This window comes from Seriola dumerili, unplaced genomic scaffold, assembly GCF_002260705.1.
Source record: "Seriola dumerili isolate Sdu_G_001 unplaced genomic scaffold, Sdu_1.0 BDQW01000200.1, whole genome shotgun sequence".
Lineage (NCBI taxonomy): Eukaryota > Metazoa > Chordata > Actinopteri > Carangiformes > Carangidae > Seriola > Seriola dumerili.
The window spans coordinates 1,399,821-1,414,903 of record NW_019174455.1 but is presented as its reverse complement, the minus strand read 5'-3'; the positions used below and the strand labels follow the sequence as shown (position 1 = coordinate 1,414,903).

Genomic DNA, 15,083 nt, shown 5'->3' with positions numbered 1-15,083 from the left:
TTTGGTGGAGTTGGTTATGCCCAGGCCCCGCCCCTCGCCGCCGCTGATTGGTCCCTCGGCGGGAAAGTCAATAGGAGCTCTGCTGTCAGTCAAAGGGGGCAACTGGTTCAGTACGGTGACTAGTGGTGAGCAGAACGACACACACACACAGACACACACACACACACACACACACACACACACACACACACACACCCCAATCCTACTTTTGTTAATCGGCAGATGGATTAATTAGATTATAACATCAATAAATGTCATTTTTGTCTAATTATGACGTAATAAAAGTGTGATACATGATATTAGCCTCCACAGCCATAATCAGGAGTAATATTAAGACAAAAAGCGATAACAAAGGTGAATGACACTACAATTAAAACTAATGTCTATCAGTGATAAACAGCTGTAAAAGGCGGCAGCAGCTTAACTACAGACTTTATGTAAATTCTAACCAGTTTTGCCCTTCATGAAAAACATTACAAAACACAACAGTAACCCTCAGACAACGAAACGCGCTTCTGGCGGGTTATAGTTAGTGTGGTTGGCCCGTAATGAAAACAACGAGACAACGTTTGCTCCCATAAGGCTCATACACAGGACGGTATAGAGCCACAGAGCTGCATGTGTCTCTATTGAGTGCAATATAGAGCGGCTCAAGTTCTTTCGAAAGGCAAGAGCGCCCACTAGCGGAAAATCCTCCTAAGAGACAGCCGAGGAGAGTCACCGGAAACACTGCAAATATCTTCAGTTTTACATCGAAATCAAACTTCAGCATCACAAACTAAAGTATTTTAATTTATGACAAATAAGTTAGAACATTATAGTATTTATAGTGAATATTTTTTCCTAATATAGAGGCAGTTTTAAATGTAAATTTGCCTTCTCTTTAAACTTCTAGTAGCTGGAAAAGGTTTGGCATTTTTATTTTCAAGTGTATTTTTACAACATGAACTTTAAATATTATTATTGACATGACTGGGCTGTATATTGTAGTTTAATGGCTCCACTGAGCTGATGAAAGGTGACTACCTCAGGCCTGCAGTAAAGTTCCTTCAAAGCCTAATTGGAATGACACACATTCACACCTCTTGCAAACACTGAATTTTTAGTTAGTGGTCTCTAATTTGACGAGGACGCACACACACACGCACGCACACACACACACACACACACACACACACACACACACACACACACACACACACACACCTCTGTCAGATGTAGATTACAGCTCTCCCATTGTGTGAAGTTTTGGCACTTTTTAACGACTTAATTCGATCAGTGCGTTTTGAAGGCAGCCGCTGCGGTTCGTGGCTGTTTGCTTAGCCGATAATCAAGCTGATGTAACACCGGGGAGATAAGTGAGGAGTCCGGGCTCACCTTTCTCCTCCGCGGCCCTGGAATAAACACAGAACCGGGCGCAGGCTTTCACCACACACTCGATGTTTATTGCAGCTGCGAGGACATTAGATTAATTTAATTCATCCAAACCCGGGTTAAAGGCGGGCTATTAGTTTAACAAGACTGGCATGTGCGGCTCCGACTTTCACCAAATATTTATGAAGTTAATATTTCACTTTTTACTGGCTGCAGACCGGCGGGAAATCTCTGGGTTTATTAGCCTACAGACTTGAGTAGACGGTGTGGAATAAGTTTTCAGGGATTTGAACGGTAGGATAGTTTAAACTGACTTTTAGTCCTCTCAAATAATAGGAATGGCCGAAAAACCCGTTAGTATAAATATATATATGGCCTATTCACTTTGAAATATTCCTACATGCTTATTCTTGAAGTCTCATTTAAAGTGTCTTAACTGTGTGGACTGTGGGTCGTGGAGCTCAGAGTCTCTGTATTTTAATTGCATGTGAAGTTTTACAGTTTTGTTGTGTCCTTGAATTATTTTTAGTGAAAACTGTGGATGACAGCGAAGCAGCAGCTCGAGTTTCTTTATTTTTAAATCTCTTCCTCCCTGCCTGCGCGAGGCTCAAACGACCCGTCCGACAGGCAACAACTGCTGCGGGATCTTTCCTGCTGAAGACCAGCGCGGCCGACACACACACACACACACACACACAATCACTTACCTGCTAATTCTTTGGGCTTGACACTTCGAAACAGGAAAGGACTTTTTGATTCAATGTGAGTTCTCCTCGTTACTAACTTTGTTAATTCACTTCAAGTTAAGCGCACAAATATCCAAGAACTGAAAGTTTGAATGACTTTCAGTTGCTACATTTAAAAATAACATTATTAATTATTGTTATAATTGCGGAAGCCTACCTCAAAAATAGTTGACCCTTTCTTCATTTTTTTTTCTTTAATTCTCAAACACCAGACTCAGATTTCAGCTGTTTCTCTTCGTTTGTGGGAGAGAGAAAACTTTTCACAGGCCGCTGTATTTTAAAACTAAAACCCTTGGTTTTATTTACACGACTGGACTGAGCTGAGCCGCTGAGAGGGACTGACAGCGGTGGGACAGAGAGAACACGGGCCGCGGTGCAGTTCTGTTTATTCAGCAGCGCACCGGAGCGGCTCGGGCTCCGCGGGGTCGGTGAGTCCCCGGGTGCGGGACTTCCAGCTTCTTTTCCGCCGGTCTCACGGACGGCGGAGTGACGGTTATTTAAAAAGTCAAATGCGGCTCATATTTACTAAGGGACAGTTAGTGTGGTGATCTGAGATTAATAACTCCTCACATTAATATCTTCAGCTGCACCTTAACCAATCCACATTTAGATCCGGACTCTGCAGAGTCGGGTTTTTTCCCATTAAATCAAGACTGCAGGTCGGTCGGCAGACTGAAAGCCGTGTGTTTGCTGAGGTAATTGTCGACTTTAATCCAGGAGAGGAGGCCGTGTTTCAACAACCCACGGCGGGTTTAAGATGATTTCAGTCTTTTTTCAGCGGCGGAACAAGTCTCCAACTGCACCTGAGGACTCTAACCAGACGCCGATGACGCTCCTGCACGGCTCAGGGTCAGAGAGTGGACGCTGGTCAGCACCAGCCCGCTGACCAAAAGACTAGAACCATTCAATGTAGTCACTAACCAGGTCAAAAAGACAACTTCAGGTGTGTCTGGTGAACCGGGTTCAGGTGTGTTATCTCTCCACTTCCTCTAACTTTCAGTTATTGTAGTTAAACCCTCAGTGAATAGCTGATCAGTGAATGAAGAACTTGATACACACACACAGAGCAGTTTAGGCATTCGATGAATTTACTCAACTGTTCAGTCCCTTGACAATTGGGGGGGAAATTACATGACAAATTCAAAATCCCACGACAAAACAAAAGTCATTATACCCACCTGAGGTCAGCCTCAGTCAGTCACACACATACTCATTCACTCTCTCTCTCTCTCTCTCTTACACACAAACACGCACACACGCACACACTTACACTCACACCAACCCCAAACCTGATCTTACCTGAACTTGTCCATCCACTACGAATCAAGACTTACCAAGTGCGGCGCATTGCCTGGTTAATTTACTACAACAAAACTCAGGGACAGAACATCAAGTATATGGTCGGGAGTTTTCGTGCAATTCACCGTTTTTCCCAAAGAGTCTGATAAAACAAAGCTCAAGTATTTACCATGACTGTCATTTTTTGTTTTCCAAGTGTGGATCAATTTCATAACAAAATCTTAACTTGGGGAGCAGTGGGGAGTGGGAGTCAGCACATCACAGCAAGGCTAATAACATTACATCATACAGGAAATGTCCTCTCTCCCCCATTACCCACAGGCCCCCTTATCATAGATGAGACACGTATCCTGTTGAAGGTTTGTGGTTCAGTCATGGGCAGCTTGGGAGTCAAGACTGGGTTCACTCACACTGCAGCAACTCTGAATCTAACAACAGCTTTACGTTTCCTCTCCGGACAACATGCTGCTATGTCATTTAAAAAAAGAATATACACAGCAGACAGAGATGAAGCTGTAGATTTATCATGGTGAGCAGAACGTATGGGCACAGGAAGTAAGGTGGAAGACACAAACCTGTCAGCTGGATGGGAAGTTCACTGTGCTTTTAAAGGCCGTGCTGTGATTTGTTACCACTGCGTGGGCCACTTTAAGGATCTTATTTATATATAAAAAAAAAAAAAAAAAAAAAAACACAGGAAAACCACACGCCAACTCCCAGGCTGCACATGAGCTTTTACAGTAAGCTGAACTAGACAAACTAGACAATACTCTTCTATATCAGGGACTGGCATTCTATTGTAGTTTGCTGGCTGCAGAGACATGTAAGAAGAGCACAGGTGCGCAGTTGCTCGCTGTTACACCAGAGTTAAGACTTACAGGGCAAGGGACATGTTATAGCATTCTACATCAAAAGTTCGAGTTCCCTAAAAATGAAAATAAAACTGAAAAAAAAAGCAAACAAGTCATCTGTGCGGTCGGGATGGGAAGGATGGAGGGAGCAGTCAGGTCCTTTGAGGGCGAAGAGCTGCCTCCTCTTCAAGCCCAGAGAGGGACAGGGGCCTTCATGAGGACGAGCAAGTTTGGTTTGCACCCCTTTCCTCGGCCTTCCTTCAGCACTTCCAAAACGAAGCGAGCGTTCCACAGAGGAGGAGGATGGGGGTCGGATGATGAGGAGGGAGAGCTGGATGGGGATGAAGGCAGGGCATGACATGTGGACGAAGGGGGAGCAGTGTCATTCAGTAGCCTTGAGGGAGAAGGAGAGCTTGGGCCTGGACTTGCCCTTGCCAAGGATTATTTTCTGCTCCTCCTTCTGCTGCTTCTGACGGTCCTGCTCCAGCTTCATGCGTTCCTCATGAATCTTTCTCTGCTCCTCCACAATTCGCAACTGCTCTTCAGCCTGTCAGAAAACAGAGAAGCAAATGCAAGGCATAAACAGTAAGGTCAGACAAGGACAGAGAACAATGTCCTTCAAACCAAGAGCCCACAAGCCGCCAGCATTTTCTTTACCCCCCCTTAAGATCCAGCGTTAGAGTCTGCTTTTCTTTTTTTATGTATAGTTTTCTTACTGCACTTAATGAGTGACGTTATTAATCACTGGATGTGATCAGCAAAATTAATTACACCCAAAAAAAATGTTGTATATAAATATGATATAAAAATGAAAAGTAAATCAAGTGAGGAAGCGACCGTATCGTTGTTATAATGCTGTATAAACCACTGACGTATTTGTGTTCAGAAAGGATGAATAGTGCTACTCATTTGGTCTGTGATCAACGCAGCATGCAAAAACAATTACACTGAGGGTTATGAGTTTGACAAATGGGAGAAATGTCCAGAAAGCTGCTGTTCACAGAGCAGGGCGTACCAGCTTGGCCTGAGCCTCGGCGATCTTGCGGTTATTCTCCTCCAGGATTTTTTCCAGCTCCTCCCGCTTAGATTTTTCTTCCTCCTAAACGGGTGACACAGTGCCATGTTAGTGCACGAAGAGGCTACAGCCACAAAGCACTTTATGTACATACGTACACACGCTTGCCCTCTAATTGTCAGACACACTCACCACCAGCACACACATACATACACACACACACACACACACACACACACCTAACTCATCACACCACAGAGAACTTTGTTTAGCCTCTCGCACATGACCACACTGTGGCATTCTTTGCAGCCTGACTTGTTTTAAAAATACATAGTGGAGGCAAAAAGCATAAAGAAACTGTGGGTGAAAAATGGACCCGCTATATTTTCCCCCTACCTCTACTGCTGTTAATACCCTCCTGGAAAAATTAAAAGCTAAGCCACACCTAGGGCACTCTCTGCATTTCTGTGAAAGACATTAAAATTTACACAAGAATTCAAAGGGGGGAAACCCACTCATCACACTCATAAACAGAAGACAGATATAAACTGAGAGACAATACAATCTAGAAGAAAATACAGTTGCTGTTTTTAACATCATTATAAGCAAGAAAAAAGGATACAAATAAAGGAGGGAATAGTTTTGGCTCACCAATGCACGTATACCTACGCATTTTCCTTGCCTGTGTACCTACACAACTGGTGAAACCATTCGGCATTTAACGGTTGAATATTTACTGTCTCGTCCGGACTGTGTGGCCCCTGCAGAGACAGAGAAGCGCTCCTGGGGTGGGAGGGAGGGTAAGTAGGTATGGGGGATTCTGCCATACCGCGCCCGTGGTATTCCTCTTTATTACTCTGATCTCTGTACTGCTTAGCCTGTGCCTGCAGCTTTTTTTTTTATTTTCCTTTTCTTTACAGAGGTTCAGTCCCCACTGAGACGATGCCAGAGTGAAGGTGACGACAGTACAAATAGGTGTCTGTGTGTGTTCGAGGAGGACCGGACCACGGTACACTTACAGTACAGGACACAAGTCACAGGTGAGCTGAAAGGCTGCAGGCCAGCTCAGGTCAAGTGCTAGTTAGGAAGGTGGTGAGTTGTGTTTCCAAAATAAAACAACACAAATGTATTTACAAATAACAATATCAAACTTGGCAGCAGCCCTATAGGAGAAGCAAGTCATGAGTAAAAAAAAACACAGTACATTAGTTTTTCTAGGGAGAAAAGGCTCTTTATCTGAATGAAATAATGAAAATTAGAAAGAATATATATTAACAGATAAAAGTTAGACCACAGATACTTAATGTTGTCAAACAGGAAACAGGAAATGTAGTGGTCCATCATTATGTATCCCAAAGCAGATGCCATGTAACAGAAGACTCTCAAAATAAGGAGTGTTAAAGAGAAAGTAAGGGAGTGGCAAAGAAGCTGGACAGGGCAAACTGTCTGTGAATTAAACAAATGTGATTAACAGTTCTACACAGAAAATTGGACTGAAACGTGAGAGTAACAGAGACAGGAAATTTCCAATCATATTTCAAAAAACTCCCATTAAAGACTAAACTGGTGTTGTGTTGATTACATTTTTGGCATGTAGTTGACCGTTAATCAACTAAATACTTAAAGGCTGAATTTGACCTTTTGGTTATAGAATAGCTTTGCTAAAGCTACGAGCTGCATCGATAAACAGTGTCTAGGACTGAGAGTGGGAGATTTACAAAGAGCAGTGAGGTAGCAACAGAGCCAAAGGCAGGAGAGAAGTGAGCGAATAAGTCCAAGTAGGTAAAGGTGGCACGCTCAGACTACATTTCTCACCCTATTAGTACCAAGCCACTGGCTGCACCCTGTGCAAGTCAGGGTCACTGAGCTTTAGCTGTCCCTCTCATCTATAATACATTATTACTGTTGTGTAAACAAACCCCCTCTTCTTAATGACGCCTGGTGAGGTGGGAGACAGGGTCTGTCATACAGATGTCTACCATTATTGTCCAAAAACGGGGAAGAAAAAGAAGCAAAGGGGCTTTTATTAGCTTCAAGGAATCCTGGGACGGTTCCTCTGACAACTGTATTATACAGGCCGGTAAGGGATTGGCCTTCTTACTAGAACGTAGGTTGGCTGAACTGACACATAAAAACATGGCTGTTTTGTGCATTAAAAAAAACAACTTCATCTAAGCTAGTTGTCAATTTATAGGAATTCAGGAAATGTTTAAAAATGACCAGTGATGGACAGTGACTGGAAAATACAAGCGTCATCTTAAAAAAAAGAAAGCTCTTATTTACAGACATTAATAGAGACACATACAAATATCAAAGTAAAAGATCAAACCGAATCAGAGAAAAAAAGATGAAAAAGAATGAGAGTCAGTCAGTTTTTGTAACCCTGCCATGGCAAATTCTCACCGGCACATTAGGAAATCCCCTAGAGACACTACAATTAACAGTGGCCACATTCACATACCTGCTTCAAGTATGAAGCAGTTAAAAACCAGAAGTCCCGTACTTCTAGCTTCTCGGTTGAAGCCTTGCAGAGGCTGCGAGGAAATTAAATATAAATATACTATGGAAACACCAGCTGAGGAGCAGATTCTACTGTGTGCACACTCTGTATAAAGTTGGATTATTTTTGAATAATTGGTAGCCTTGCTCCGCAGTGAGTAACAAGTGGTCCTATAAAGTTTCTCATCTCTCGTATTTGAAATTGTGAGAAATGACCATGTATTTATTAACACACACACACACACACACACACCCACACACACACACACCCACACACACACACACACAAACTTCATATTAAAGAACACTGACGCCAGGATCAATTTTTACAGCTACAGCTCCAGGCAGTACTTATTAGTAAAGAGATTCTCAAACTAACATGGTTCCACTTGCTCAATATATTATATTTAGTTCGTTGTGTGTGGATGAATTATTGGTAATACTTTATTGACCAATAAATACATTATTTCCCTGTAGGATGAACTTCCAGGCTCTGCATCTACCCTCCCTGCAGTGAAACTTGTACCATGGCTGGGTTACATTCAGAAAAGTAAACAGGGAGGGGTGGGGGGTCCCTCCACCTCCACCAACCCTGCATGTCCTGTAGGTAGGCACCAGTCAGAGCAGGTGACTGGGAGGGAGATGGGGACAGGGAGGTGAGAGGGTGCAGGGGTATGGAGGGAAGGGAGGGGCTGCGTTCCAAACGACCGAGCGTTACCTCTCTGGCCTTCTGCGCCGCCAGCTCAGCCTGCCGCTGCCTCTCTAGCTCCTCTAGAAGCTGTCGCTCCATGATGCGCTTTGCCTCCTCGACGCGTCGCAGCACCTCCCTCTCGATCTCGTCCTTCCTCTTCTCGAGCTCCTCCTCGACCCGCTTGGCCACCAGCTCCTCCACTCGCCGCGCCGTCTCCTCCTCAATTAACTTCTCCTCGATCTCCTGCTGCCGGCTAGAACACAGAGCAGGAGAAAAACTGAACATCAACCTTAGCTAGCTCCTGTCCAATGTAAAATCTGTATTTAGATTAGCTCTGTCTGGCATCATATGCTACATAATTGTGTATACAGACTAAATGTGTTTGATTTTTGATTGTGTTGTTGATGTACACTGTTCTCCCAATGTACTGCACAAATGAAATGGAGCAGATGCTAACATATGATAAATATTAAAAGAAATTGTCAACGGTAATGAGCTATAGGGCAAAAAAACAATGAGTACTCAACCTTTAGAAAAGTTCATGTTAAATTAGAATTCATCACTGCATGTATTACATCACAACTATAATATATAAAGCACATACTGTATACTTTTACTATAAGTGTGGCAACGGGACATTTTTCAGAGCTAATTTGCCAGAGGATCAATGACAGATGTTGAAAGAGGAGATGTGGTAAAAGTAAATGCAGCCCCAATGAACTGGTAATTTGAAGAGCTGTAGGGGACAGGGGCTTTCAGCAGACTGGGCAAATCTTTAACCTCCATGTTTACCATGACATTCACAGATGACGTATGTAAAATCACCTATGTTGTGTCTAAATCCAAGGCTGGGTGCATACAGCACAGTCGAAGTATTCCAAACGCGAGGAAATTTCAGTTCCTATGCCAGCCTACCACCCATGTGTGAGTGAATGAACCTGTCCAGTTCAGCAGCAGACTGGAAGGTTAATGTAGGTCACCTGTCATCCTGTGTACCTACCCAAAATGCTTTTGAATTGTTCTTGTTTTCCCCAAAACTGTACTATGAACAGGAAGCTATTAGGAGTTAGGAGGTGTGTTCTCAAATTGCCTCTGACAACTGTAAACACACAAACTACATTCCCTGGATTTGATTTCATCCTGTCAGCCAGTAGGAAACCAGCATCCTTACTCAACCCAGGACCAAGTCCTTCCTTCTCTAGCAAGTCTCTGGATCTTGATATGTACATTTGTGTGCCTGTTTAAGTGGCCCTGTGGCCATTACACAGGAAAGGAAAAAAAACAAAGAGCCACTCAGGAGGCCAGGTGTGGAGACAGTGCCTCAGATCTCAGGTGTCTGTGTGCCTCTGGCTACCACACACACACGTACACAATTGCAGCTTCCCTGTCCAACAACAAAAGGGCAGTGGTCATTATGTGTTGCAACCACTCAAGTATTTTAAGATGTAGATTGGTGACAGTGTTGAGTTTTATTAGCACCGCCTGATAACCATGTCATGTACGTACATGTAATCATGTATATTTGTATTGCGGTTTCAGTCCCAGTTTTAGAATCATTACACCCATATTTCTTATATATTTTTTTTTCCTCCATGTAAGTCTGCTAACGACTACTATTCCACAGAGACTTGTGCATTTGTCATGTTTTTTCAGTTTGTCTTTAATATTTGATATCTACTCAATCCCTCAGAAAAGCCTCTACTGCCTTATCTAAATCAAACAAGCGCCCAAAACACGATAAAAGTTATATTTATGGTATAAATTGTTTTCTCTCACTGTTGCTTGATAAATGACTTATAAAACTATCAAAACTATAAATTATTTTCTAACCACTGAGGGAGTGAGGTCACACCTTTGGTCAGTTGGCAAAGTGTTGGATTTTTTCCATTGACTATTGGTCTTTCAAACTGATTTGGTGCAAACAGTTTCTATTAAAATCATTGAGGTGGTTTAGAGCAGAACAACAACAGTTTTTTTCTAGTATATGTCCTCAAGGGGGGACATGGGCCTTTAATTACCTCACCTGTAGAAGGTAACAGGCCTTTTTTTTTTTAATTCCCTCTGTTTGATATGTATACTTGGTTATGGATTAAACTGCATTATGTGTTAATACAAAATCAATATTTTGTATTTTTCGTACAAAAATCTATATTTTGTATTAACCCGTGGCCATTTCAAATTAAAGGACCTCTAGGGTTTCAGTGGACAGAAACCCTTTAATGTCTCATTTGCACTAGCAGGCATTTCAGATTTCCAAATGGCCAGTCCAACCATGGAACAGTCTATAGTGCAAACAACAACAGAAACGGAAAAAGGCTTTCTCTGTCAGCGTTTACACTCCTGTGACAATAGCCTATTTATTTTTGTCGACAGCATGTTGTTATATTGCATTTTGAGAACATTTGCTATTAATTATTGAAGTTTATCAATAAGTGTTTAGGCCAAGTGGCACTATCCATGGTACTGAAAGGAAGTTTAAGGGGGGGCTTAATTCTGACATGTTAAATTGGCATTTAAAATCTACTATTATTGTGTATGATCGCATCCCCCATATGTGCACATAAGGAAAGCACCAGGCACATGGTCAGACCAGGAGAGAAATTCTTCACTAAATTTATAAGTAACATGAATTTATTAGAAATCACACCCTGCATACACCCAAACACAGTCTAGCTATATACTAGGTTTACTCCTTGTTTTATTTTACATTTGAAGGTATTCAAACAACAAATACATTACAACCTGTATTGTCTTTATTTTTACATTTCATTTTTATTGTTGCTTCTTCTTATTGTGTTTTTAATGTCAATTTGTGTAACTCTGTAAGGTGTCCTTGAGTGCCAAGAAAGGCGCCTTTAAATAAAATGTATTATTATTATTACAACCTGAACAAAGTTGTGTTGCCTGGTAAGGTTACAAATCATTACTTGAATTAGTTTAATATCGTTGAGTCTTTTCTATTAAGATCCAAATATTAGTAAATATAACCAGATATAAGCATATTAAAAACTTTTAGTAAAACTAAAACTTGAGGTACAATCAAAGTGAAGAGGTGAGTTGGCCCCCGTGGGAAACTGTCGGTTCTGACAGGGATAATAGTCTCCCCTGTGTAGCTAGGGCCCTGCAGAGTCTAGCTGACGTTAGCATGCTTCGGCGGGTAGCTTGTTAGCATTAGCTTGCTAGCGCAAAGAGCTAATGTAATCTATACAACTGAATGCAGCCACCCTAGCATTTAGCTTAGCTCATATTGAAGTTCAATGCGGGTAATGTTATGTAACGTTTTATGCACTAAGTCTTTAGTTAAAATATACTCACATCTTCCTTTGTCTTTCCATCTCTGCCTTTCTTTCCTCCTCCTCCTTCCTCTGCTTCTCGTCCAGGGCATTTCTTTTGCTCAGCGTCCTGCCGAAGATGTCGATGCGCTCCGGCGGCGAAGCTGCTCTGTCTCTACGGGACGAAGTTGTAGTGGATCGAGAACGTGAACGAGATTCTCTGCGCCGGCTCCTTTTCGATTCTCGGGACTTGGACCGTTTCTTTGACCTCTCCCTGTCTCTGGACCGCGACCGAGACCGGCTCCGTTTCTTGCTGTGCTTACTGCTTTTGGAGTGTTTGGACCGAGACGAGCTGCGGCTCCGAGAGCGGCCCATGTTAACCACCTCCACTAGTCGAGCGCTAACACCAAACTGTCTTATAGCTGGGATATTAATAATATCTGAAATTCCGTCCCACCAGCTCCTCTTAAAACTTGTTATTTACAGTAACTGACCAAATGGAACTGCTTCAGCGCCTCTGTTTTGGAGAAATAATCATTCGAATATGGTAACTGTTTTGCTCTGATAACTTGCTATAAAGAAAGATGGCGGTTTGTCGAGTTTGTAGTTTCCCAGCAGGCATTGCGGCTCTCGGTATTTTCCGGCGGTCTTCGGATACAGTTCCCAAACATGTCGTTAACTTTCTCAAGAGAAATTATTTTGGGAAATAGTCAGTAAACAATATTTTGGGAAATATGTGGCTGTTTCCACAGGATTTGGAGCAAACCGTTATAAAATGTTTGTAGTTAATGGTAACTTGAAAAACTTGAATTGGCGTGTGCCTACTGCAGACATTTTTATATAGCCTACATTCCAAAATCACAAGTCTGTCCTGTGGACTATCCATACCTTTACAGATTGTGTGTTTCTTACTTGTTCGCCAGGTTATACAGCCATGGTCAGGTTAAAATCCATTTTAACTGTCAATCCTACTGAGCCAGGACAGAGTTATGAAGGATAAACATAACATTTTTTAAATAACATCTATTTGTGCAAATAAATAATGTTTCTGCGAAGGGGTGGGGGGGGGTGTGGGGGGGGGGGGAGGAGGGGTTTATTCCTAAACTTTCAAACGTGGACTTCACATCAGGTCAGGACACAGACAGGTTCAAACATGACTGACAGTGGTGGAGGTGGCTGTGACTGGTTTTTCTCCTGTGGTGAACATGGTCTATCACTATATAGAATAAAAGAACATTCAATGCTCTGACTGAAAGCTACTTCATAGAAATGTGGTTGAATCAAAGTCGTGCATTCCTAAAAAAAATATACTCAAGTACAGTACAGATACTGAAAATATACTTATGTACAGTACTCATGTAAATTTACTTAGTTAATGTCCACCCCTGAAAAGGGAGAGCCGTTATGGCAGGACAGACACAGCAAGCATGTTACACATCAGGCCTCTGATTCCAGAACGTCAGCATGTTATCTAAAATCACACAGTGGGTTTGTGTTGATATATGCAGACTCTGTTTGGTTCAGTGTAAACAAAATGACAACGAGGGGTCTTCTTAACGGCGGGATCTCTGTTTAAAAGAAGCTTTTGACAGCAAGCAGAGCAGAATTTGACACTGATTTCAATCCTTGTCCCTACTTGACCTGTGTCCATTTTTAAATATTGTTTTCATGCACTATCAGGGACTAAAATGATGCTTTCATCTGAGCTTGTAAATGTAGTGACAGGAGCATCAGATAACCAACCAGAAGACAGAAAAAACACAACATTACAATGACACAGTCCAACACAAAAAGATTGCCATCCTACTCTGGCAAAATGAGGCCATTGTGAGAACTCTCCCCAGAGTGCTGTGCTCAGAATAAACTGGCATTGCTTTATTTAAAAACACATAGCTCAATAGCTTAGTGATTCAACTTTAAAAAGGTCACACCACTCAAAATAAAAATGAAAGTGCTCCAACTTCAGAAAGACTTTTTTGTCATTTAGTTTATTTTTTTTATTACCTGCAGCTTACAGTTTCTCTGAGTCTAAATTTAGAAGAAAGAAATAATTTGTTCACATGGAGACGGGCTGCGTGCAGCTTCGATTGTAGATCAAGAAGACTTTTAGCTGCTTTGAACTGATAACAGTTGTCAGATGAATGCCTTCATACCCACACAGATGAAAAGGACTTTTGTGCTGAGTAACTGCACATTCATCTGTGAGCCTGTATTGTCAGATTGAGTGTGAGCGCCACCACATAAACATAAATCTGCTCAGAATAAAGCAAAGACAGAAATTATGTGATTTTATTGCCAGACACTGAAGGAAGGTCTTGGTTCATCTATCCAGGAAACACCCCCCCCCCCCCCCCCCCTACCCACACACACACACACACACACACCTCTTACACCTCTGCTCAAAGCCAAAGAATAGATTTTATTCTGTAACTTGAGGTTTTTCTTTTATTTTAATGATCCACGAATCCTGTTCCTGGAGATGAGAGGAATTGGCATTAAAGAGCCAGAGATGTCTTGTTTTTCGCTTGTGTAACGGGAAGGGAGAACTGCTTAAAGCCCCTTTTGATGAATAATAGAAAATGTTTCATGGAGGTGAAGAGGAAAAGAGTTCCAGCGCTGCTCTGGTGGGAAAAAATAAGCTGAATTGGAGAAGCAGTGGATGCGTAACTGAGAGAATTTGCAGAGCTTGTTTGCTTTGCTCCTGGGTGGTTTGGGGTGAGTGTCGGAGGAGAGGCAAAAACATGAGCGGGGAAGATGGGACTGTTAGAGAGGGATTCAAAGAGCCCAGAGAGCAGGTTTCAAATTTCTCTAATCTGTATTTGAAAGGATGCCAAAGATCATCTGAGGAGAAACAATCTATATATTTCACCAATAATCACATGTCAGTCAAGGCTTAAAGTGTCAATGGAGTACCACTAAGTTCTTTGGAGATGTTTTAGCCAAAATGATGACAGACTTGGTCACTGAGTTAATCACTGTCAATTTATTTAGAAAACAACAGACACACTCACACACACACACAAGCAATTGAGTTTGTGTCCTACTGATTGATCTTAGACAGAAGTACAACTTTCTCGTGCAAGTGCAGCATCATCTTTCCACGACCCCAGACATGACTCAAGTTCAAACAATTTCAGACAAAAAATAAAGATTCCTTGAAAGAATTGTTCACTAATACCTCGACATTCAGAGGCTGGAAAGGTGCTGCAGATGACAGTACCCCGAGTTCTCTCTGTGCTGAAGCCATGAGTGCACGTTTTACTGCTGAACAGCCTAATACTAACCATAACCTGAACCACCCAAGCTGTTCAGGGGGCTGGATCTTTTCCTGATCTA

General features: G+C 42.2%; 1 protein-coding gene across 1 annotated transcript; it reads right to left on the bottom strand.

Moving 5' to 3' along the window:
- Window positions 1–3,199: 3,199 nt before the first annotated feature.
- arglu1 (arginine and glutamate rich 1) lies at window positions 3,200–12,325 on the bottom strand. Its single transcript, XM_022753947.1, has 4 exons — window positions 11,791–12,325; window positions 8,503–8,728; window positions 5,286–5,369; window positions 3,200–4,817 (listed from the first exon to the last, which is right to left on the bottom strand). Exons 1-4 carry the CDS (start codon window positions 12,120–12,122, stop codon window positions 4,653–4,655), a joined length of 807 nt encoding a protein of 268 aa, XP_022609668.1. The 5' UTR covers window positions 12,123–12,325; the 3' UTR covers window positions 3,200–4,652.
- Window positions 12,326–15,083: the final 2,758 nt, after the last annotated feature.